Genomic DNA, 22,155 nt, shown 5'->3' with positions numbered 1-22,155 from the left:
ACAAAGAAGCAAATCAAGTGAAAGTTTGGGACTGTTGTGTTTTAGCTCGACTCGGAGGAAGTCCGCTGCTTTATGTCGGTGGCAAAAAGACACGAGCCACCAGACGTGGAGAGGTCAGAGGTCACTTCGCCAGCAGAGGAGCTTTCCTCATTTCCACATAGGTAGAGTTCTCATGATGAACAACTCTGTGACTTTGGCTCTGTAAAACAGGAACAGAAATAAATATAATGTTCATAGCTCACTGGGTAAAAACATGTCAAGATCACAGCTGAGGATTGTGGGTAGTCTCGTCACCTCTACAGGAGAATAACAACTTGTGGTCCTTCTTCCTAGGATGGATACAAATATTATCGCTGATAATTAAAATCTCTAGGCTTTAGCTCCAGCGTTCATTCCAAAAATATAGAGTAAATAGTAAGTAATAGTTCCACATGGTTGATTTAAATATTGTTCTGACCTGAACTACACCAACATAAAAAGATTCCCTGACCTCACAGCTTCCTGCGGCCTTCATGTCACAGATTCCTACAATACTTCAAATCATCCCCAGGTATTTTTACACAGAGACAGAAAAACAACGACGTACAGTCACCCTCAGCCTGATGAAGACGCAGGTGATGATGCAGCCGTACAGGAGAAGCAGAGCTATCAGACCAATCAGAATCCAGATGAGGTCAGGAAGCTGAGGATGAGGAGCAGGAGTAGGAAGAGCAGGAGGAGGAGTAGGGGGAGTGACGCAGTCCCAATCTGTGACATTTTGAGCTGATAAAACAGTTTCATTTAAAAGTTATTCTCAGTTTTTTCTCCTTTACAATCTATTTAAATTGTCCTTATATTTTCTATGTCACTTTTCTTTTTACTCTTCTGTGGCCGGAGCTTGTGTTTGCATCGTGATGTTTCCTCCTGCTCTGATTCGTTAAAACCACTAACACACAGCACAGTTTATCTGTTTCCTGTTCTCTAACAGTTGATGAAAACAGAAATAACAATATAACGCTTTGGATTTCTTGAAAATAAGAAAAAATTTCTTCCTTCTGAACTTTTGTCAGTTTGTTGCAGCATGAAAATTGCAAGTCTCTTTACAAGCAAAAAGAAAACAGAATATTTTGTTTCACTAAGCCTCAGACGTACCTGGCCTCAGTCTGGTCGGTGTTCCCGTCCTGGTCTTATCAATGCCATCTTTCTTCACGGTGAACTCACACTCGTACGTGGCGTCCATGTCCTCAGGCCCGAGCTTCAGGAGGATGAAGAGACACTTGTTGGGATTCTGTGGATACATGACGATGTTCTCACAGTCGTTATTTCCCTTCCGGCAGAGCATCGAGCTATTGCCCTGTCTGAGAAAAGATAAAGTTATAATCATCAATCAGCTGATGAGTTAAATTTAATTAATATTCATCAATAAGAATGTGTTTCTGAGCAGCATGTGTTTCGTTGTGACGAGGCTACTTGTCGGGGGGGAAATAATGAACAGTGAGAAGTGAGAAGCACAGACAGTGAAACCACAGAGAATCGAGACCATAAATACAATCGGAGGCAGAACCAGTTTACATACGACACACGGTTGAGTCGAACATCCAAAATGGAGGTGACTGGGGCGTTGTGTTCACAGCTGATGGCGGCCCACCCGTCCAGGTTCACCGTCTGACACCGCGGCTGCGTCACCACGAAATCTAACCAATGAAAAGGACTCTCTGAAAACACCAGTTTAAACAACTTACTGAAAAGTTTTTCTTCTGCTTCCTTCAGAACTTTGTTTCCCATTTTCAATTCATCACTTTTTTCTTTTCTTTCATTCATCTGAAGATTTACTCCTTTATTTATTTAACACATGGACACGCTGCTGTGTACGGAGGAATATTAAAGGGCCGAGCACATGAAAGAACAAAGTCAGGAAGTCGAGAATCATCTTAAAATTTCAAGATCAAAGTTGAACTTTTAAGAAAAACAAAAACAAAACACCTTATGAGAGATAAACTGGTGAAATTATTCTTCAGAATCAATTCTAGTAACAAGGAAATTCTCTCTTAGTCATAAACACACTGAGGTGATAATATATCCGAACTTTTAACGACCAAAGAAGTTTAATTTATTCTCAACATTTCAACTTGAATCTCAATAATATGGCTTATCTTTGAAAATGTTAAATCTCTAAAAATCTTCCTGTGATTTAGTCTGGTGCTCATATACTAGTGCATAATGAACATCAATGTAAAAGAAAGCAGGAGGAGGAGTAGGAGGAGTCACTTTTCTTTTTACTCTTCTGTGGCCGGAGCTTGTGTTTCCTCCTGCTCTGATTCGTTAAAACCACTAACACACAGCAGAGTTTATCTGTTTCCTGTTCTCTAACAGTTGATGAAAACAGAAATAACAATATAACGCTTAAAAAAAAAAATGTCTTCCTTCTGAACTTTTGTCAGTTTGTTGCAGCATGAAAATTGCAAGTCTCTTTACAAGCAAAAAGAAAACAGAATATTTTGTTTCACTAAGCCTCAGACGTACCTGGCCTCAGTCTGGTCGGTGTTCCCGTCCTGGTCTTATCAATGCCATCTTTCTTCACGGTGAACTCACACTGGTACGTGGCGTCCATGTCCTCAGGCCCGAGCTTCAGGAGGATGAAGAGACACTTGTTGGGATTCTGTGGATACATGACGATGTTCTCACAGTCGTTCTTTCCCTTCTGGCAGAGCATCTCGTTTCTGCCCTCTCTGAGAAAAGATAAAGTTATAATCATCAATCAGCTGATGAGTTAAAGGGAATATTTCAACGTTTAGGGAAAGACACCACGAAACAGTCTCACGTGTGACTGGCATTTTTACACTTTGGCTTAAAGGTTCACTGTGTAGAATATAGTGACATCTAGTGGTGAAGTTGCATGTTGCAGCTGAGCATGAAGGAGAACCTGTGGAAACCTTCAGTTGTCATTAAACTCAAAAGGTGTTTGGTTTGTCCAGAGAGGACCTGCTCCAGATGTAAATATAAAGTATGTAAATATAAAGAGCTCATTCTAGAGTAAAGAAACAACAATACAAAATAAAGAAACAAGAAACAATCATTCGTACAATTTAGAGGAAACACACTGGTGAAAACATATTTTATATTCAATTTCTTTGCCAATAAAAAAATCACCTAAATCTTACGCACTGAACCTTTGAGCACAGGCTAAAGATATAACACGTTTGTTCGATGTTTCCCCCGGTTTTCAGTCTTTTATGCTAAGCTAAGCTAAGCTAAGCTAAGCTAAGCTAAGACATGTGCACAATCTTGGCGAAGCCTTTCGACTGCCACAGACTGTTCACTAAAGATGGACGACGTGACAGCTCCTCAAAAGTGAAGCCAAAGCATAGCAGATGGGACATGAATCAAAATATAAGTATAATAATAAATATAATTTTTTCAGGTCGTTCTTATCCCACTGACGTTTGTTCATGTCTCTGATGCTTCTGATTGGTCGAGCTCACCTCGCCACGATCACTGCTCCACAGACTGATTCCAGTTGAATGTCAGAAGTACAAGATGCGCCCGTATTAAGGATATTTTAGGGTCGTCCATCTTTAAACAAAGTCTATGATCTGTATAAAATGTCAGGTCAATCCAGTCGGTGGTTGCTGAGATATTTGGTCTGTCTCTGATGTAATAACAATAATAAAACCTTATTCAAACATTTCATTCCCTAAGATGCAGCTGAAGATGCGTTTACCAGAAAAAAGTCACAGCAGATGTTTTTTAAATGGGTGAAATTAATATTCATCAATAAGAATGTGTTTCTGAGCAGCATGTGTTTCGTTGTGACGAGGCTACTTGTCGGGGGGGAAATAATGAACAGTGAGAAGTGAGAAGCACAGACAGTGAAACCACAGAGAATCAAGACCATAAATACAATCGGAGGCAGAACCAGTTTACATACGACACACGGTTGAGTCGAACATCCAAAATGGAGGTGACTGGGGCGTTGTGTTCACAGCTGATGGCGGCCCACCCGTCCAGGTTCACCGTCCGATACCGCGGCTGCGTCACCACGAAATCTGACCACTGAGAAGGACTCTCTGAAAACACCAGTTTAAACAACTTACTGAAAAGTTTTTCCTCTGCTTCCTTCAGAACTTTGTTTCCCATTTTCAATTCGTCACTTTTTTCTTTTCTTTCATTCATCTGAAGATTTACTCCTTTATTTATTTAACACATGGACACGCTGCTGTGTACGGAGGAATATTAAAGGGCCGAGCACATGAAAGAACAAAGTCAGGAAGTCGAGAATCATCTTAAAATTTCAAGATCAAAGTTGAACTTTTGAGAAAAACAAAAACAAAACACCTTATGAGAGATAAACTGGTGAAATTATTCTTCAGAATCAATTCTAGTAACAAGGAAATTCTCTCTTAGTCATAAACACACTGAAGTGATAATATATCCGAACTTTTAACGACCAAAGAAGTTTAATTTATTCTCAACATTTCAACTTGAATCTCAATAATACGGCTTATCTTTGAAAATGTTAAATCTCTAAAAATCGTCCTGTAACTTACGTCTTACTCACAAAATACAAAACAAAACTTTTTTACAACTTTAGTCTCAAAATGCAAAAGGAAAATATAATCTTCCTCCACACGTTTTTCTTCTATGTCTGGTGCTCATATACGAGTGCATAATCAAAATCAATGTAAAATAAATTTCTTACAATAATAAAGTGCTTGTATAAAATAAAAGTGAATACCAGTATATGTTTCACTAATCGTCAATATTGGTTATACTGTATTTTCATTATTATAATACAGTAAATATAGACAGTACCGAGACTTTGCTGGCAGCTCAGATAAACTGTGCTGATGAAGATGATGAAGATGTTGAGGATCATCTCAGCGTTTCTGCTCCTTTCTCGTAAAAGCCTGGACAACAACTGAAAACCTGTCAGCACAACAACCACTATGACAACAGCGCACACACGTCATTCTGCTACTGAGGTGAGAAAAAATCATTTCCTTGAGGTGGAGCTCAGCGCTGATATCATCAAAGTCTGGGTTAGTTCCTTTATCAACTGTCAATCAAACTGCTGCTGTATAAAATGAAGTTTCTGTGGGTGACACCATTTCCTGTAGCAACGAGTCTCTTGAGGAGGTGAATTTTGAGAAACTATTATCAGACCCGACAGTGGGGCGCTGTGTGTCCGTCCAATCGCAGGGGATCAGAGAGCACATTACACAGAGGTGTCAAAGTCACAGAGAATAAAGAGAAGGTCAAAGAACGAGGCCTGGTCCCAAAGCTCACAGGAGACCACACCAGGAGAAGCTGGAACGCTCACAGTGGACTGAAGAGACCAAGTGGCTCCGTCCAGATGCAGATGACTTTTTCCTCCGTGTTTCAGTCTCTCGTCTTGTTTTTTTATCGACACCTACTGGCCCATAATATGCTTCTTTGAGAAATTATAGTCGTTTCTGGACGGAGATATTTCGTAAAAATATCCATTCAAATTAACATATCTCCAGTAGTGAAGACAAAGCTTCGATACGTGAAAGGAGACTTTCTGACGTGAATTCATGGGTGTGGCCGATTTCTTTTGTGCATAATATCCGCATTAGCGTGGACAGAGACTATTTACACAGAAGGAAAGAATTCAGGTGCACAAGATATAGATCCTAAAATCCCAATATGTAAAACAAAAGCACAAACAAAATGAGAGCATGAGTCCAAACTGAAAATCTAAATCCCACCATTTCAACAGTCCACAGCCAAATCACACGTCTTTTAAAAAGGTCCGTAACCTCACAAAGCTTCTCTCGCCTCGTCTAATATTCAAAGTAGAAATATTCGAGTGAAGTTGGAAAACAGCAGTTACCGCTGTCTATCACAGTATCTGTCTATTATCTGTCACAACAGGAGTCAGCAGACGTTTCGAACCCACATCCTGTTTTCACGGTCTGTGCTTCTGTGAAAGTGACTGAATGAAGTGAAAACCACACAGACTCAATCGTCCGACTGAATTCAGATTGGTCCGTCTGCTCCTTCTGTGGGAGACCGTCTCCGGTGAAGATATGTTCTACTTGAAGATTCTATGTCCAGGAAAATAAAGTCAGTGATGCTCTTGTTGCAGAATCATCTTAAGGGATTGTCTAATTACTAATAATCCAATATAAATATATATATATATTTTTTATGTTTGGCCTCAAACAAAAAGAACCTTACTTTTTGGGGTTTTTCACTTAAGAAGCAAAATGTAAAACTTTTTTTGTTTTCTGCTTAAAACAAAACAACAAAAATTATTCTTTCTCTTCTTTTTGTTTTTTTGTTTTTTTAAAGGTTCAGTGTGTAGGATTTAGGTCTGGGCTACTGGGCTACAGGACCCACTCCTGATGTAAATATAAAGTATTAAAATATAAAGTATTAAAATATAAAGTATTAAAATATAAAGTATTAAAATATAAAGGGTCCATTCTAGAGTAAAGAAAACAACTATTTTTACGATTTAGATTATTACACACTAGTAAAAACATCACTAGCATTATTTTATACTCAATTTATACCAATCGATCCTTTCACCTGAATCTTTAAAACAAAATAACAACAACAAAAAATACTTTTTTTCTTCTTTTTGGTTTTTGGCTTGAATCGAAACTCAAGACTGACTTGAGGTGAGAACTAAAACCCACAGGCAGGAAATGTTTTCACACTAAAAGTCTCCGTGGCTGGAAAACAGCCAGTGGGACCTTGAGCGTCACACCAGCAGCGTAACCAGGGCAACTTGCATCTGCTGACAAACTAAATATTCATTATTCATCTCAACACATTTTTCTTTATCTCAAGCAGATTCAGAGGATGTGGCTCAGAACCATGAACGGCTGCTGGAACGCTCACGATCAGTTACTTCACATCCTGGATCTCTTCACTGGCTCCCGATGAACTTAATGTCAGCCACAGTGATTTACAGCCGCCAATCAAACTGCATCTTTGAAAATAAAGACACACTAAGGGATTTATTCTCCAAGTGGCTGTGGACCCAGAGCGGCGATGCAGCCGGTGACTTATCGCCCGGTGAGAGGGTTTGATGTTGTGTCGTCGGGTGATTTTAAGAAACAGGGATTATTTGTTGTCTGTCGTTTACCTTTAAAAACATATTTAGTTTAAGTGTCATACATCAAACTTGCAGTGAGGCCCCCTGGTGGTTCTGGTTCTACAACTTCAGATCTACTGTGCACTATTAATCTACTATTTCTTGTCACTTTAAACTCAGCATGTTTCATAATATGTATCTTACATAAATCTTGGATGTAATATTCATGTTTTCTATCCTGCTTAGTTACTTCAGATGTGGAACATTATTGATTCAATTACATGGTTTATACTGGTGTTTATTAATGTGGTGCCAATGTGTTCTATATAAACAGGAGATGAATAAGAAATTGTACAAATTAAAGTTGAAACATTTTACTTGAAGTAAATATACAACATGAATATTTGCTGAAAATTGCAAAATACACAGACATGAGGTAGTTACGAATAGACTGCAGGCAAATAACCTTTATGGCCATAATGCACCTTAATGATCTGAAGCATTTACCAAATAAAAAAATCAAGTGATTTTGTTTTTAAACAAACATAAAAAAGCTTTTTTAATATAGTTTGAGTTTACAACAATGTAAACATTACTTTGGTGCTAAATAAATAACTCCTGCACCGACGTCCACATGTGGAACCTCAATGAGAACAGAGGTGACTTCGACACGGACTCTCCCTCGATCCGTTAACCATTAATCCATTAACTCTAAAGCTCCTGGCAGACACGCTGCTGCTGCTGCTGCTGTGGGTTTCAGCAGCTTCCAGCAGCAAACGCAGGAACAACACTGTCCCTCTTCCCTCGTTCACACTGGAGAGTCTGCAAATGGAAAACACACGTTTAGTGTTGTTCTACTTTCACTGATATTTCTGCCCCTTGGTCAGATTAACGAAGAGGTTTGGGGCAAAAATCCCTTCATGAGCAGCAAACCTTCTTTTCCTTCTTCTCTTTCTGTTGAAAAGAAACTTTATATGACCTCAGGTTTGTGAACTAATCTGATTAGACGTCGTTTGCTTTGTGCACCATGTAAACACTGTATTAGCTGAAGTAGTTAGACATAGCATCTCTCCTCACGGCCTCAGTAAGACCCTCATTACGTCAATCATTGGATTCTACAACATCAAAAACAGCTCAATCAATATACAGACTGATTCTACTACTGCAAATCATGAGTAAAGATAAAATGATACATTACTATACGATGCAATACCATTCGATACTATTTGATACAATTCGATGCGATGCGATGGAATACGATACTACTTGATACTATTCATACAATACATTGCAATTTGATACGATACATTAATATACGATACAATTCGATACGATTTGATGCAATACAATAATACTACATGATCTGGTACGATACAGTGTATTTCTATTCTATCTATGGGGAACTTTGCCATGTTACAGGAAAAATAGAAACATCATCAAGAGTAATAAATAAGTAAAGATACAATATAAAGACAATATCATATTATTATGTATTCCATGTAAACATAATATAATAATAAAATAATGTTCTGACCTGGAAGAAGATGATGATGATGAGGACGAACATGACCAGAATCACCAGGGTGACCACAGGGGCACTGACTGGCTCCTTCCCCTCCTCACTCTCCTCACCCTCCTCTTCATCACTCTGCTGAACCATCTCCTGCACAGGAGAGTCACAGTTGCCTGTGGACAAACGTGAAAGTGAGACACGAGCTGTGAGCGCGGCGGGCGAACGTGCACGAGAGCGAGTCCTCACCTGGGACATGGATGAGGGTCCCGTTTCCAGTGAGCCGCAGGTATGGAGGAGGGTAGAGGACCTGGATCTGACAGCGATACAAATCTGTGTCTGCGGCTTTCAGTCCTGACACGGTCACCTGCACGGCGCCCCCTATCACCTCAGCAGAACACTGCACCTGAAGCACAACAGGGTCAACCTTCTCTTAACATGAGTCACTGTCTATAACATGATGCCAGCAGTAATATATTTTAGAACACAGGACAAGAAGGTGAATATCCCTTGTACGTTTGAAGGTCTTCTGCACAATTTAAGTGTCTTGGCCTTGTGATCAAGGAAACAGGCCGAACTTGAGAGTGCGCCGAGGCTAAAGGTGAATCTGACATGGCTACTTGTAGCAAATTTTAAGAAATTCTAAGTTTTCTTGAGATATCGAGTTCAGAAGAATCGAACAGACGGACAACCTGAGGACATGATGGCTCCGAACACTGGCTGCCACTTGTCAGGAGTCAGAGCCAGTACACACACTTTGTATAGTAAAAAAAAGCTTGACAAGTGAGAGGATGATGGAGAAAACAAATGAGCTTACCTCCCCCACCTCCTCCACACTTGTCTCTCTGGGCTCGGTGGAGTTGAGCGTGGTGCAGCAGAGGCCCTGGGAGCCGTGGAGGCCTCTGAGCAGAGTCACACGGACCTCCTCGGGGTCAGGGTAGTCGGACCATTGGGTCCGGATGAAGCACTGGACCTGAGCTGTGCCGCTGATGCTCGTCACTCTGTACGGCTGGATCACCTTCGCCGCTGATGGAAAAACAAAGAAGGTCTGAGGAAGATGTGACGCTCAGTGGATGAAGAGTCTGATCCATCAGGAACAGTCTGGATTTATTGGTAATAATATAAGAGTTGAGAATATCTCACAAGATCCATCTCTCTGAATTCCAGCCTGTATGAAATCCCTTCAGTGTCATATGTTCCCAAAGCCAAGCTCAAGCTATTAAAAATTATCTTCAGTATTTCTAGATTTATTTTAAATATCATTTAAAGCATTTAAAGTATCATGATTGTAAAATTCCATTTGTCCGATTGTCATTGGCTTAAAATTAGAATTTCTTGAAATAACAAGTATATATAAGTAAATATAACTTAAGAATAATAGTTTTATTTACTTATCTCAATACAGTTTGTTTTCTATATTTTTAAGTAAGATTAACTTCTCAGATCTAATCTTAAATGTGTGAATCTGAGTGTTAGAAATTGAGCCACGATATTAGTTTCCACCTCCTCCACACGTCCAGAAAACTTTTATTATTATGAACTTTTATTAACTTCTATTAACCCTGAACTGTGTCAAAAGTTCTCATCAACACAAACACAGGAAATCATCCCATCGGTGTGAGTCGGTGTTTACTCACCGGTCCACACGGGCCGACAGAGGCTGAGGGTCACCAGGGTCCATCCCATCAGAGTCAGGAACATGCTGCCGTTACACACACACTGTTATAATTCACACAACTCTGGTGAGGACGCACACTCTCACTGAAAACACACACTTCCAGTAGAATACAACAAAAACAATGAAACTCACCTTTATAGTTGAGCGTGTCCCTCGGCTCGCATGGAAACTGTCGCCTTTGCCAGCACAGGAAATGATCATGACGGTGTTTTGCTGATCACAGGCTGTGGTTGTTCAGGAAAGATGAGAAGATGAAATCTGAATTTCTATTAGACTATTTGTCTTTTTCCTCAGAGAAACAAAAACCTGATCAATCAGTGAAATGAATAAAGTATTAAAAAAAGTACTTCTCCTCTCGCGTATCATTATGGAAAACATGCATTCACAACAGATTTTCTTTATTCGAATTGAATCCAGAATTTATCCAAACTCTACATCGTGTTCTTCTTCTGTTCCAGATGTTGCTGCTGCGCTCAGTGGAAAGACTTTCTGTTTTATGAGATTTGTGTCTTTCAGGTTCATCTGCTTCAGGAATCTATTAAACCATCGAACTCCAGTGGAAAAAACAAACTGTGAAACTCAAACCACTTGTTCAAGAGGAAACTTTTACAGGGTGTGATTGTGAACATTTAAGTCTTTATTTGAATAAGAAGATAAATTATGTGTTTTTAAGTGTTTTTTTTGTCCTGTGTGTTCTGAATTAAGCTGCAGCCACGACTGACCCACAGTACAAACTTTATTCTGAAGATATTAGGTAGAAATTACATTTCTGACAGAAAAAGCTCTGGATAAATGAAGTAAATACATTTTTGGTTCACATAATAATATTTTAAACTTTAACAGAGGCTGTTTGCTGAAGCAGTTTGAGAAATACAAAAATACAACCGTTTAAAAAAAACTAGAGCACAAAACAAACTATATGTTGGAAATGCTTGGATACAAAGGAGATAGATAAAATTGATTGTAAGATATTAGTTTGTCTATAAGCGTCCTAACTGATGTCCTCCACTAGTGGTCCCTGACAGGAAAACATGTACAATTACAACTTTAATTGTAATAAAAAAGCTGAGTTTTGGTCATTTATTCTAAATAATAGTAAAAATAGTAATAGTAAAAATAATAATAATACGTTTGTGAGTAACGGACCGAGCCTGCACACTTTGCTTTACAAGCTGCAGTCGGTACAGAGGAGTAAAGTTAGTTATCTGCACCATATTATAACTAAACACTCCATTTACCTTCATATAGATATGTTTGTACATCGACTTCTTTATTTACAACCAGATCACAAACAAATGTGGATTATATCAGTTCAGAGCTTTACACTGAAAAGGCCTTGCAATGACAAAGCGTTTAAAAGTCTAATTTAAAACTGGCTGATGCAGTAAAAGTCAATTTCACGTTTTATTCTGACATTACGGGTAAGCGTTTATCTTCCACTGTCATTTCATCAGTTGATTCTTCTTTGGAATAAAAAGAGCCGCTTTTGCGTTTTCGTCTCATGCGAGTTTCTTCGACGCCCGGTGATAAGCTGCAAACTGTGGAAAATAACTAACCGTAGATTTAAAAAGCATCAGGGTGAAAGTGCTGATTTTGTGATTTCAGGGCCGTGCTGACGTCACATGTGTGCGTTCTGCCTGGAAACCGTCTGTGGGGTTGAGCCCCATTTGTTCTCACTGCAGAAGTTACAGTCACAACTACAGTCACCTGGAAAACAGCGGTTTCTTTGTTGCTTACATCGTCGTTTCACTATTGTTCAGTGTTGAGAATAGAGTGCTGAAATTTAACCAGAAGGTCCGTCACTGTGGAAACCAAGACGTCGTTCACACATCACAGAACATTTATCAAAAAGAATATCTCACCACAGTTTGAGCTGAAATTTGCTGTGAACTGGATTTAATTCATGCTCAACAAAGATTTAACTCCTGCATCACATGAACTGTGTGAGACTGGAGACGTGTGAAAGGGATCTGAGCATCTGGAGGTGACAGATGGTGCAACTTATATATAAGTGTGTGTGTGTGTGTGTGTGTGTGTGTGTGTGTGTGTGTGTGTGTGTGTGTGTGTGTGCAGAGTGAGGTTAGAAAACTTTGTGTTCATCCCACCTGGTTTATCTGCACTGAAGATATTTATTTTTCATCAAATTAAACTGAATTTGCTTTTATTACTATTCACGTGTTTGGTTTATATACAAGTTTGAATGATTTACTGAAGTGATGTTGTTTTTTTATATATATATTGCACGTCGGCTATTTCAGAGTCTGTTAAACAACCAACTCATTCACAACTTTTCAAAATAAAAGTTCTGTAATTCAGCTCAATGTAAAGCATTTCAGGAACAAAACAAACATTGTGCTTTTACGCTGGAGACAGATTACCAAACAGGAAAGAGTGACTACCACAGGGGCCTTAATTTATATTAGTAATTAGTAAAGTAATAAGAAGTAGTATGCCTATAATGTAAGGATATATGAGAAAAGTATTAATGGAGTCAAATGTAATATGTACAGTGTAAACGTATGTACAGAGACATTTGCAGTGGGTGGAGTGCAGTGATTAGCTGAGACAGCAATGAACTGTGGACTGGAAAGGTTGTGAAGACACTGAGATATGTGTTAAAGAGTTAATGTATTTTTTCTTATGATTTAAAGGTTTTCTGCTACAAAAACAATTATACATATGGAAACTTTGAATTCATTCATTCCATCAGCTATGAGTTGAAATCAAACAGGGGACGTCCCTCCTCTCTGCTCGCTTGTTTAATCTGCTGCTCGTCACTGTGCAGGTTTCGATGTGATGTTTGACATCTACTGAAACCTCCAGATGACTTGAGGTCGGGGTTGAGGTTTTGTTTTACCTGGTGCTCCCTCCTACTCACTCTGATGCTTCGGTCTCCCTCCTCTTCCTTCCTCTGCGTTTTCTGACGAACTCTTCAGCTGTTGGATGAACGACGTGTTCTCGTCGTGGATCACTTCAGATAAAACTACATCCTGCAGATCTGCTGTTGGTTTTCTGACTCAGAAGAATCAGATATATCACAGATATAACAAGCAGCTGGCAGTTTATTAGGAACACTTACTAACCCTGCCTAGGATGTTGTAAAGCGTAAAGTGTTTATAATAATAATAACAAATGTATTCATGTATCATCATTCAGAACAGCCGCTAATAAGTGTGTCACAAAGAGGACAAATAAAGACAAAACACACACACACACACACACACACACACACACACACACACACACACACACACGCACACACACACACACGCACACACATTTACACTACACTGGCAGCGTCAGACCAGTAGAGGTCAGACTTTAGTATGAAAAGAAAAGGCTTAAAAACTGAGGTGAACTCTCTCTCTCTGTGTGTGTGTGTGTGTGTGTGTGTGTGTGTGTGTGTGTGTGTGTGTGTGTGTGTGTGTGTGAGCGTGTGTGTGTGTGTGTGTATGAGAGAGAGACGGAAAGAGAGAAAGATCCTCCAAACATCAGAACTGAATATTTAATAGTATATATAATAACATTGATGTAAGTATGCTATAATATAATAATATAACATAGCATAGCATAACATAACATAACATAACATAACATAACATAACATAACATAACATAACATAACATAATATAATAAAACATAACTTAACATAATATAATATAATATTAAACATAATATAACATAAAACATAACGTAACATAATAAATATAATAAAAACTACCATACTATATGATAATGAAATGTAATAATATAGTGTAATGATCTCATCGGGGCTGATTGGCTCAGGCTAATTTCTGGGTTGGGCAGGACAGGAAACCAGGCATCGGGAGCGCGCAGGGAATGGATACGCGCTCCCGAGGAGTTTTTTGGGATCCGGTATAGAGCTCGAGGATGTGTCAAGTCACAGTGTGACACACCGGAAGTAAGGCTGTACTGGCTTCACAGTAAAAGACTAACAGATTTGAACGGTGTGTGTGTGTGTGTGTGCGTGTGTGTGTGTGTGCGTGTGTGCGTGTGTGTGTGTGTGTGTGTGTGTGTGTGTGTGTGTGTATGTGTAGATGTGTTTGAGTGTGTATGCCCTGCATGTGTGATGTGTGTTCATTAGATAATATAAGAATGAAAAAAATATCTGATTGGTTGATTGAATTATTCATTAATTGGTTGATTATTTGATTGGTTGATTGGTTGATTGACTGGTTGGTTGAGTGTTGATTGGTTGATTGACTGGTTGGTTGATTGACTGGTTGGTTGATTAACTGGTTGGTTGATTAACTGGTTGGTTGATTAACTGGTTGGTTGATTGACTGGTTGGTTGACTGGTTGGTTGATTAACTGGTTGGTTGATTAACTGGTTGGTTGATTGTTGATTGGTTGATTGACTGGTTGGTTGATTGACTGGTTGGTTGATTGACTGGTTGGTTGACTGGTTGGTTGATTGACTGGTTGGTTGATTAACTGGTTGGTTGATTAACTGGTTGGTTGATTAACTGGTTGGTTGACTGGTTGGTTGATTAACTGGTTGGTTGATTGACTGGTTGGTTGATTGACTGGTTGGGTCTAATTAATGAGATATGGGATGAAGAGCATTCAAATTTAAACGTTAGAGCTTTGTAATATTATATTGGATCTTTACAATATATATGTATTTTTATAGTACTTATATTCCTTAAAAACTATAAGAAGTTTAAAGCTTCGTTTAAAAATGATTCATAAACTGCACAGTGTCACTGTTATCACTTGTGTATTACAGTCGCCTCTTTTACTTTATTGTGAAAGTCTCTCCCGGACGTGGAGCGTCCCCGTCCCCCCCACCCCCCCCACCAGCTTGACGTCAGTGTTAGCGGAGCTGGGACTCGGTGGCAGCGCGGAGGAAATCTGGGAAATCCGGGGAAGGGGAGTCGGTGAAAACCCGGACTACAGCGGCAGAATCCCCGCGAAGCCTCGGCCGTCGCACCGCGGGCTCCTCCGGTGGACGCCTCTCCTCCGTGTCCGGTTCTCTCCTCCTCCTCCGGGATCCGCACAGTGAGTATCCCCGATCCCCCTAACGCATCCCGGTGGATCCACGCTCCCTCCGCTGCCCCCCTCCGCCGCAGCAGCGACACGAAACCGTGTCTGTCTCATCTCGAGTCTCTGGACTGAGCGCGTCCTTTAATTATCATCCCCCGGAATAAAGGCCAATTAATCCCGTTAGAGGCTGCAGGGGGGGGGTGGGGGGGGGGGGGGGGGGGGGGGGGGGGGGTGGAGGGGTGGTGGTGGTGGTGAAGGTGGGGGGGGGGGGGGGGCTCAGATAAAAACCTCCTCATCCTCTGCAGCTGCGGTTCAATGCATCTCTGCTGTTTGCATGCGCGCACCTCAGCCTCATTTTGCATTGTGCGTAAATTTTGGTGCCATTTGATGAAACGCCGCAGGGCCTGCAGAGCGCACGCACGCACGCACACACGCACACACACACGCCGGCCTGGATGCGCAGGTTCCCCGGCTGACAGCGCCTCTCCAGCCGTGTGTGGTGCTGCTGCAGCTCGGAGGCCAGGCGTGCCGAGCCGTGCTGACACAGGCAAGGCGTGGCATCGTCTTAACACGGGTATGGGCGTGTTCCCCGCAGCTGCCACTCATCACCACGGACCTCTACCATGTGCGGTTCAGTCATATCCCGTCAGTGCGCGTGGACGTGTGTTTGAAAAGGTGCATCGTTAAGATGAAGGTGGTCTGACCCAGTGCTCGTTTACAATTCAGCATCATCAGACATGCAGGCTGCCATCTGCCTGCCTGCCTGCCTGCCTGTCTGTCTTCCTGTCCATCTGTCTGTCTGTCTCACCATCATCTGGCAGGTAGACCCATCTTCCTGCAGGATGTCTTCTAGCTGTCAGACTCGTCCTATTCCGTTTACATGGGCACCAGAATTCCGATATTAACCCGATTAAGACGATCGTCTGAATAAGGCCTACTTATCAATCGATAATCAAATTCGCACATTCGCAGTATTCCGATCTTAGGCTACATCCACATTGCTACGTTTTCGTTTGGAAAACATACATCTGTCGTACACTCTACTCTGGAGTTCGTAAACGCGTTTTATTCTGGACGAGGTTTGAAAACAATGACGTAGAAACTCACAGGTGCTTTCTGATTGGGTTTTTTCGGTCACGACGTAGCCTTTCGCTGATTCGTCAGTCTCCTGTCACGTGACCCCCTAGAACACAACATGGAGAATCAATTACCGGTGTCACTGACCCTGTTGTCTTTGCCAACGGCTGTTGTGCAGTAAAAAGTCTGTATTTTACAGTGTTACGACTGTTTACATGCGTAGTAGACGAGATGTTATTCCTCCTCTTCTTAACTCCTCCCCTGAGCAGGTGAATCCCTCCTCTACCTCACCTGACCTTCATTCTGTGTTGACATTCTTTAACAGTCTCGTTATGGAGACACGTAAATGTCTTAGATCCTTCAGGGTGAAAGAAAAACAACGGGACAACACGTGGATTTATTCTCCTTTGCATGTTTTTTTTTAGTGAGGAATCAATTAGGGTAGAAAAGGGAATAGATTCACTTCAGCAGGAGCACACCGGACTTTACTGATTTAATAAACTTCATTTCAGTCCTCACACAGTTATTGCTTCTGTGCTGTGCAGCTCATCCTGGCTAGTTAACGTTAGCATCGTTTTTTTATCTATTTCACCCTTTTCTCTGAGTGGATTTCTGTGCTATTTACTTAAATGTGTCCCATGTCAAAATATTCACTTATTATAATTGAACACTTGTCAAACGCCCTTTTCTTCCCCATACAAAGTCAGTGATAATCTATTGAAATCATATCCTTACAAATTGAATGAGTCATTGAATGAGTCAACTATAATATTTTATAACCAAACAGCATCAGTGCAGCAGTGAATGATTCGTATCAGACAGATGAGGCTGGACTGTTTTGGCAAAAAAGTCAGGATTGATTTTCCATTGAAATAAATGAAGATGCTGTTTTCGATGCAGCGATATCTGGTTTGGGTTTTGTTTAAAAATGATTTATTTCTCATCAATCCAGAGGTTTAGTTTTGACGCTTAAGATAAAGGTGATGCTTAATATTGAGAACTACAAATATACTGTTTTACAAACCTGTTTATTTCTTTTAATTGATGACTCACAAGTTTTCCAATGTTAAAAGTCATCTAAACATGAGTAGAAATACAGAAGCTTATCGTAACTAGATTTTAAAATAATTGTATTGATACTATGTATAAGAGAATTTGCAAGAGAACATTAAATAATCACACTGAGCTGCTTCGAAGTTGAAGTCCCTTGCTGGGAGCTGTAATCTGTAACCAGGCCCATCAGAGCTTCAGTGGAATCGTGATGACAGACTTGAGAGGTTCCACCTCTGTAACACACTCGCGTGCAGCAAAGTGGGACGCAATTCAGTTTCTCCCGGTTGTGTTGAGGGTTAACTGGAGTATGAAAATCCCCACTGCCCTACTTCATCTAAAGGCAGCTCCGACTGTTTCCAACCAGCCACTCAGCTTGAGTTTTACCCCTGAGACCTGCAGGCTCCTGCTTCCACTGACAGACTGTCGATCCATTTCGCTCCTTATTTCGTTGGTGGCATTCTTTTCCTTCTTCCAAGTTCACGCTACACAACATTGGAAGTTGTCAGATCAACGTGCAGTTCACACTTCACGACTCGCTGTCTTGTGACCGGGAGTCTTGCAGCCATTGTGAGTCAATGCAGCACAACTGGCTGCAGCCGATGGGTTTATACACTTCATGATCTTTAAAGAGGAGAAAACCCCCCCGACTCATATGTCTGGTCTATGTTTGGTCACGAAAACAGACCCGGAGTGAAATGTCAAACTGGAGGAGGTGAAACGCTTCAGTGGACATCACAGTTGTAAAGAATAAAGTGCGGCTTGGAGCGTGTTTCTCTGACCGAACGCGACCTGAGCCTGATGAAAGAAGCTGAGTCTGTTTCTCTGTCCCTGACACACATGGCCATTGCTTGTTTTCTCAGATTACAGACATGTGCAGTGTAAAGAACAAGGGGAGGCCTCACCATTAGATGTACCTTCACCCTGTCCTGCGCTCTGATTCGCTGTAGTTCTCACTGACTCTTCTATATTTGCCTGTTAGAAATATAGTCTGTGAAGCGACTCGTGTCTTTGAAGAGTTCACACTGTGTGATTGACGACTTTTGAATGAACTCCAATTAGTCTCAGATCTTTTGTTGGCGACTTCTAAAACTTGTTGGCGACTGGAAAATCTGGCTAATGATCGTGTTGTGCGAACTAGAAGTTAAAGTTGGTGAATTTCCACTGCAGGAGCTTCTCATTGGTGAACTTGAACCTTTTGATGTTTCCACTGAAAGAACGAGGGTCTACATTAAGTTATTTGGAGATAGTTTTACTCTGCTGCTGAAAATTTGATTTTACAACAATGAAGTCCAGAATTCGTTGAGATGTTTGCAGAGGACGACATTAGACACATGTACAAAAGGCGTCTTTTGTGCTTCTGATGTGTCATGAGACTCGTTAAGTTTGATCGCCTCAGGGTTTTGACTGTTTTTGTGGAGACATAAGTCACAAGGAGCTGCAGGAACTTTTACCCTCTTGAACTTGTGATGCAAAAGCACCTATTGATTGAGCAGCTGAGTATTAAATTGAAGTAACAGCACATTCATGCTCCCCAGAGGTTGAGCTGCTTTCTCTGTCGGGTCAAGTTTTGTCCTCAAGAAGTTGCAGAGTTGATAAAATGACTCAGACAAAACTGAAATGTGGATAATTAGTTTGGATAACGCTCTTATCCAGAACGATGCTCAGCGACTGCTGGAGGCCTCCCTGTCTAACTCAGGGGCCCTGAAGTGGATTCATGTCTGTTGTGGGAACCGCACATCTGCATTTCCGGGCGCTGGACCGGCCCGACAGCGTTCAGAGACGATGTTGGCCTTGCGTGCTTCCTCCGGCAACTCGGCAGTCGTCGTGTAAACATCGAATTGGATACACTGGTTACATCTGGATCAGCTGCTCTGGTGCCGTCTGTCGGTGTATTCTCATTGGTAGCTGCTAAGGGGGTCAGAGCAGGTCACCATCTGATGTTGTGGTTTGCTTCTCTCTCGCTGATGGTCGTACTGTGTCTTTCTTTCTTCTCGCCAAGAGTATGGAAAAGTCATCCTTCCCTCTCTCAGGAAATTCCTCTCTGTCCCAGGGGCGCGACGCACAGAGAGGGCGTGAAGGAGACGGAGCAGATCTGCTACAGAGGGACACTGCAGGCCACAGTTTCTCATTCAGTCCTTTCAGTTTGGGTTGTGAAAGTCTCACCGTCTTATTGTGACACTTTTCTCCCTATTGGTGCTTTCAACAACACAAGCTCTGACTCGGACCAGGACCGATTCTCACTGAAGAGAAGTATTGAGATGTTTTTCTTCTCTGAGGTTCAGTGCATTGAAGATTCAAAGTGTCTAATTTGAGAAGGTCAAACCGTCGCGCTTGCTTGAAATACGACGAATCCATTATCAAAGCAGCTAATGGTGAATTAAAACTGTTAATTTTCCGTCAACCAATTGAATTGATTGATCAGCTCATAATGGCGGTGTTAGTTCTGCCTCGGTGCTGTAGATGTGGGTCTGTCCTGCACAGATAACCAGCCTCACCGACCCGAGCCCACCAGCCCCGGCAGATTAACAACCTTATTCATATATGGATGGTAATAAAAATGGCCTAGTTTCAGTCGGGTTGAGATTAGATATTGGATTAAATTGTGTAGAAGCCGAACAGAATCAATTTATTTAAGCTGCGCAGCTCAGAGCACGAGAAGGTGAACGAGCAGCAAGTCAATAACTGATTACCGTTGTTTTAAGACATTTAAGGACATTTTAAGGTCACAGTGTTATTTTAAACACAAGCTGCCAAGGCCACGAAAGCAGTTGCACGTCTATATTACAAATGTTGGCTTGTATCCCCCCCCCACATGTGGCCGAATCGCTGGTTTTATGCAAAACGTTTCATCAATCATTATGAAAAATGCCTTCGATTCTGCCAAAAGTGCAGCACAGTACAAATGCCTGTTAAAGATATATCATAACTGGTAAAACACAATGTTTTATTTTGTAAACGCACCGGAATCAGATTCGGTTCTCGTTATCGGCGGATGTGCAAAGTCCAGGTATCAGAAGCAGGAAGATGATCAATGGTATCGCCACATATCTAAAAATCACCCATGAACCCACCTGGTTGTTGTCATACATGTCTGACCACTGGAAACGTTGGTCCTCACAAGTTACCCATAGAAACCAGTGGACTCCACAAGTGACACAAACAGAGAAGTGTGTGTGTGTGTGTGTGTGTGTGTGTGTGTGTGTGTGTGTGTGTGTGTGTGTGTGTGTGTGTGTGTGTGTGTGTGTGTTTGTGTGTGTGTGTGTGTGTGTGTGTGAGCGCTGCGATAACAATAAATGTTTTTTCTGCTGTTTGTTGTTAAAACAGGGAACTGGCAGCTGAATGCAATGACTCAGCCTGTGTGTGTGTGTGTGTGTGTGTGTGTGTGTGTGTCCCCCTCCCACACACACACACACACACACACACACACACACACACACACACACACACACAGTACTAATGGAGTATCCAGATGAGGTAACACTACTCCAGTTTCTCCTTAGTTAACTGCTCCGTAAACTAAACACCACGGACTCTTGGACAAACAGCAAAACACTAAAATGTCCTGATGGTTTCTTCATTTTTCCGTATTTGAATATTTTAGTATAAGTTTAGGAAATTTGGACTGAGCAAAAATGTTTGTATGTCTATGGTATGTGCAGCAGGTAAACCCCTCAGGGGTCAGAGGTCAGGGATGCCATTAAGAAAAGCTGGTGCTGGTCTGAGGGACATTCCGCTCATGGCCCGGTGACGTGGTAACAGAACAAGGAATCCTGGGAAAACAAAGTCAAATTGATTCCATTCGTTGGCCCAGTTGTCGCTTTGACAAATTCCCTCAGCTGTTTACACACAAGTGGCAAAAAGATTCTCAAAGGAAGTCGATCCAAAGAGAAACAAGAGTTAAGGTTCAGGTATTCAAACAGAACGATTCAATCCCTAAACACAAACTTCTCAAAGCTGCTTACAGCTCAGGATCTGGTCAAAGAGACGATAACAGAGATTATAACACTGACAAAATATCTAAAACATTTTTGATTTAACAACCTAATTTATTCTACCTTTACCTATGAAAAGAGACGCCTTAGTATGGACACAGAGCTCCGTCTGTTACCGAATGTTCCCATCATCCCAGAGCTCAATTATTCAAAGCAATGTAACTTATTCAGTTTAATATATATATATATATATATCTGACAGCTGAATGTTGCTTCTAAATATAACAACATCACAGCTTTTCCTTTATTTTCATCCTTTTGTCCTTTTCGTGGTTTCGCTTGTCGGTGCAGATCTGCTTTCGGACAGGATCTTTTCGTAGTTTCCCTTCATCTCCGTCAGACGAACAAAACACCGTAGTTCAAATGGAGTTTTTCGAGCAGCAGCACTGTCTGTCCTCATCTCGGTCTCTCTCTAATTCCACACAGATGTGGAGTCTTTGTGGCTGCTGTTGCCGAGTTCCTGCACCGCTCGTCGTTCTTGGAAAATTTAATCTCATTTCTCCTTTTCTGTTTTTTTTTAATTCTGTTATTTTTCTCTGTCTTGTGTTTTTTTTGTTTCTTTCTTCTCCGAGTTGTATCACCCCAGCCAAGCCACGCTTTCTCTCTCTCTCTCTCTCTCTCTCTCTCTCTCTCTCTCTCCCTCTTTCTCTCTTTGTCTTTCTCTATGTCCCTCGGCCCTCGTGGAGATCCAGGGGCAGGCTGTGCAGCTGGGAATCAGGACCTCCGTTTCTCAAACTGGGCCGACTCTGTTTAACTTGACTTTTAAAGTCTCTGTAAACACTCTGCTTCGGG

The 22,155-nt window shown here is 41.2% G+C and overlaps 3 protein-coding genes across 8 annotated transcripts in view; 1 reads left to right on the top strand and 2 right to left on the bottom strand.

Moving 5' to 3' along the window:
* LOC117755390 lies at positions 1 to 4,960 on the bottom strand. Of its 2 annotated transcripts, none has more exons than XM_034575162.1 (7): positions 4,792 to 4,960; positions 3,908 to 4,046; positions 2,503 to 2,708; positions 1,556 to 1,673; positions 1,132 to 1,337; positions 587 to 762; positions 1 to 199 (listed from the first exon to the last, which is right to left on the bottom strand). In XM_034575162.1, the coding sequence occupies exons 1-7, from the start codon at positions 4,853 to 4,855 to the stop codon at positions 122 to 124; spliced, it is 987 nt and encodes a 328-aa protein (XP_034431053.1). In that variant the 5' UTR covers positions 4,856 to 4,960; the 3' UTR covers positions 1 to 121. The 2 variants fall into 2 exon arrangements, with proteins under 2 accessions (XP_034431053.1, XP_034431055.1); XM_034575164.1 differs by having other exon boundaries at positions 587 to 747.
* A 2,495-nt stretch (positions 4,961 to 7,455) lies between these two features.
* On the bottom strand, positions 7,456 to 11,809 carry cd28 (CD28 molecule). Of its 2 annotated transcripts, XM_034575170.1 has the most exons (7): positions 11,790 to 11,809; positions 10,366 to 10,457; positions 10,193 to 10,274; positions 9,373 to 9,581; positions 8,805 to 8,961; positions 8,580 to 8,731; positions 7,456 to 7,867 (listed from the first exon to the last, which is right to left on the bottom strand). In XM_034575170.1, exons 2-7 carry the CDS (start codon positions 10,432 to 10,434, stop codon positions 7,802 to 7,804), a joined length of 735 nt encoding a protein of 244 aa, XP_034431061.1. In that variant the 5' UTR covers positions 10,435 to 10,457; positions 11,790 to 11,809; the 3' UTR covers positions 7,456 to 7,801. The 2 variants fall into 2 exon arrangements, with proteins under 2 accessions (XP_034431061.1, XP_034431062.1); XM_034575171.1 differs by lacking the exon at positions 11,790 to 11,809 and having other exon boundaries at positions 10,193 to 10,257; positions 10,366 to 10,431.
* Positions 11,810 to 15,062: 3,253 nt separating this feature from the next.
* Positions 15,063 to 22,155, top strand: part of LOC117754573 (ras-associated and pleckstrin homology domains-containing protein 1-like) — a 48,696-nt gene continuing 41,603 nt past the window's right edge. For all 4 annotated transcript variants that reach the window (XM_034573537.1, XM_034573535.1, XM_034573536.1 and 1 more), the window contains exon 1: positions 15,063 to 15,256. The gene's annotated coding sequence lies outside the window, so the exon portion shown is untranslated. The remainder of the gene's footprint in view (positions 15,257 to 22,155) is intronic.

This window comes from Hippoglossus hippoglossus, chromosome 21 (genome assembly GCF_009819705.1).
Source record: "Hippoglossus hippoglossus isolate fHipHip1 chromosome 21, fHipHip1.pri, whole genome shotgun sequence".
In the NCBI taxonomy this organism is placed as follows: domain Eukaryota; kingdom Metazoa; phylum Chordata; class Actinopteri; order Pleuronectiformes; family Pleuronectidae; genus Hippoglossus; species Hippoglossus hippoglossus.
Note: the sequence above shows the minus strand (reverse complement) of the source record. Positions and strands in the feature narration are given on the sequence as shown.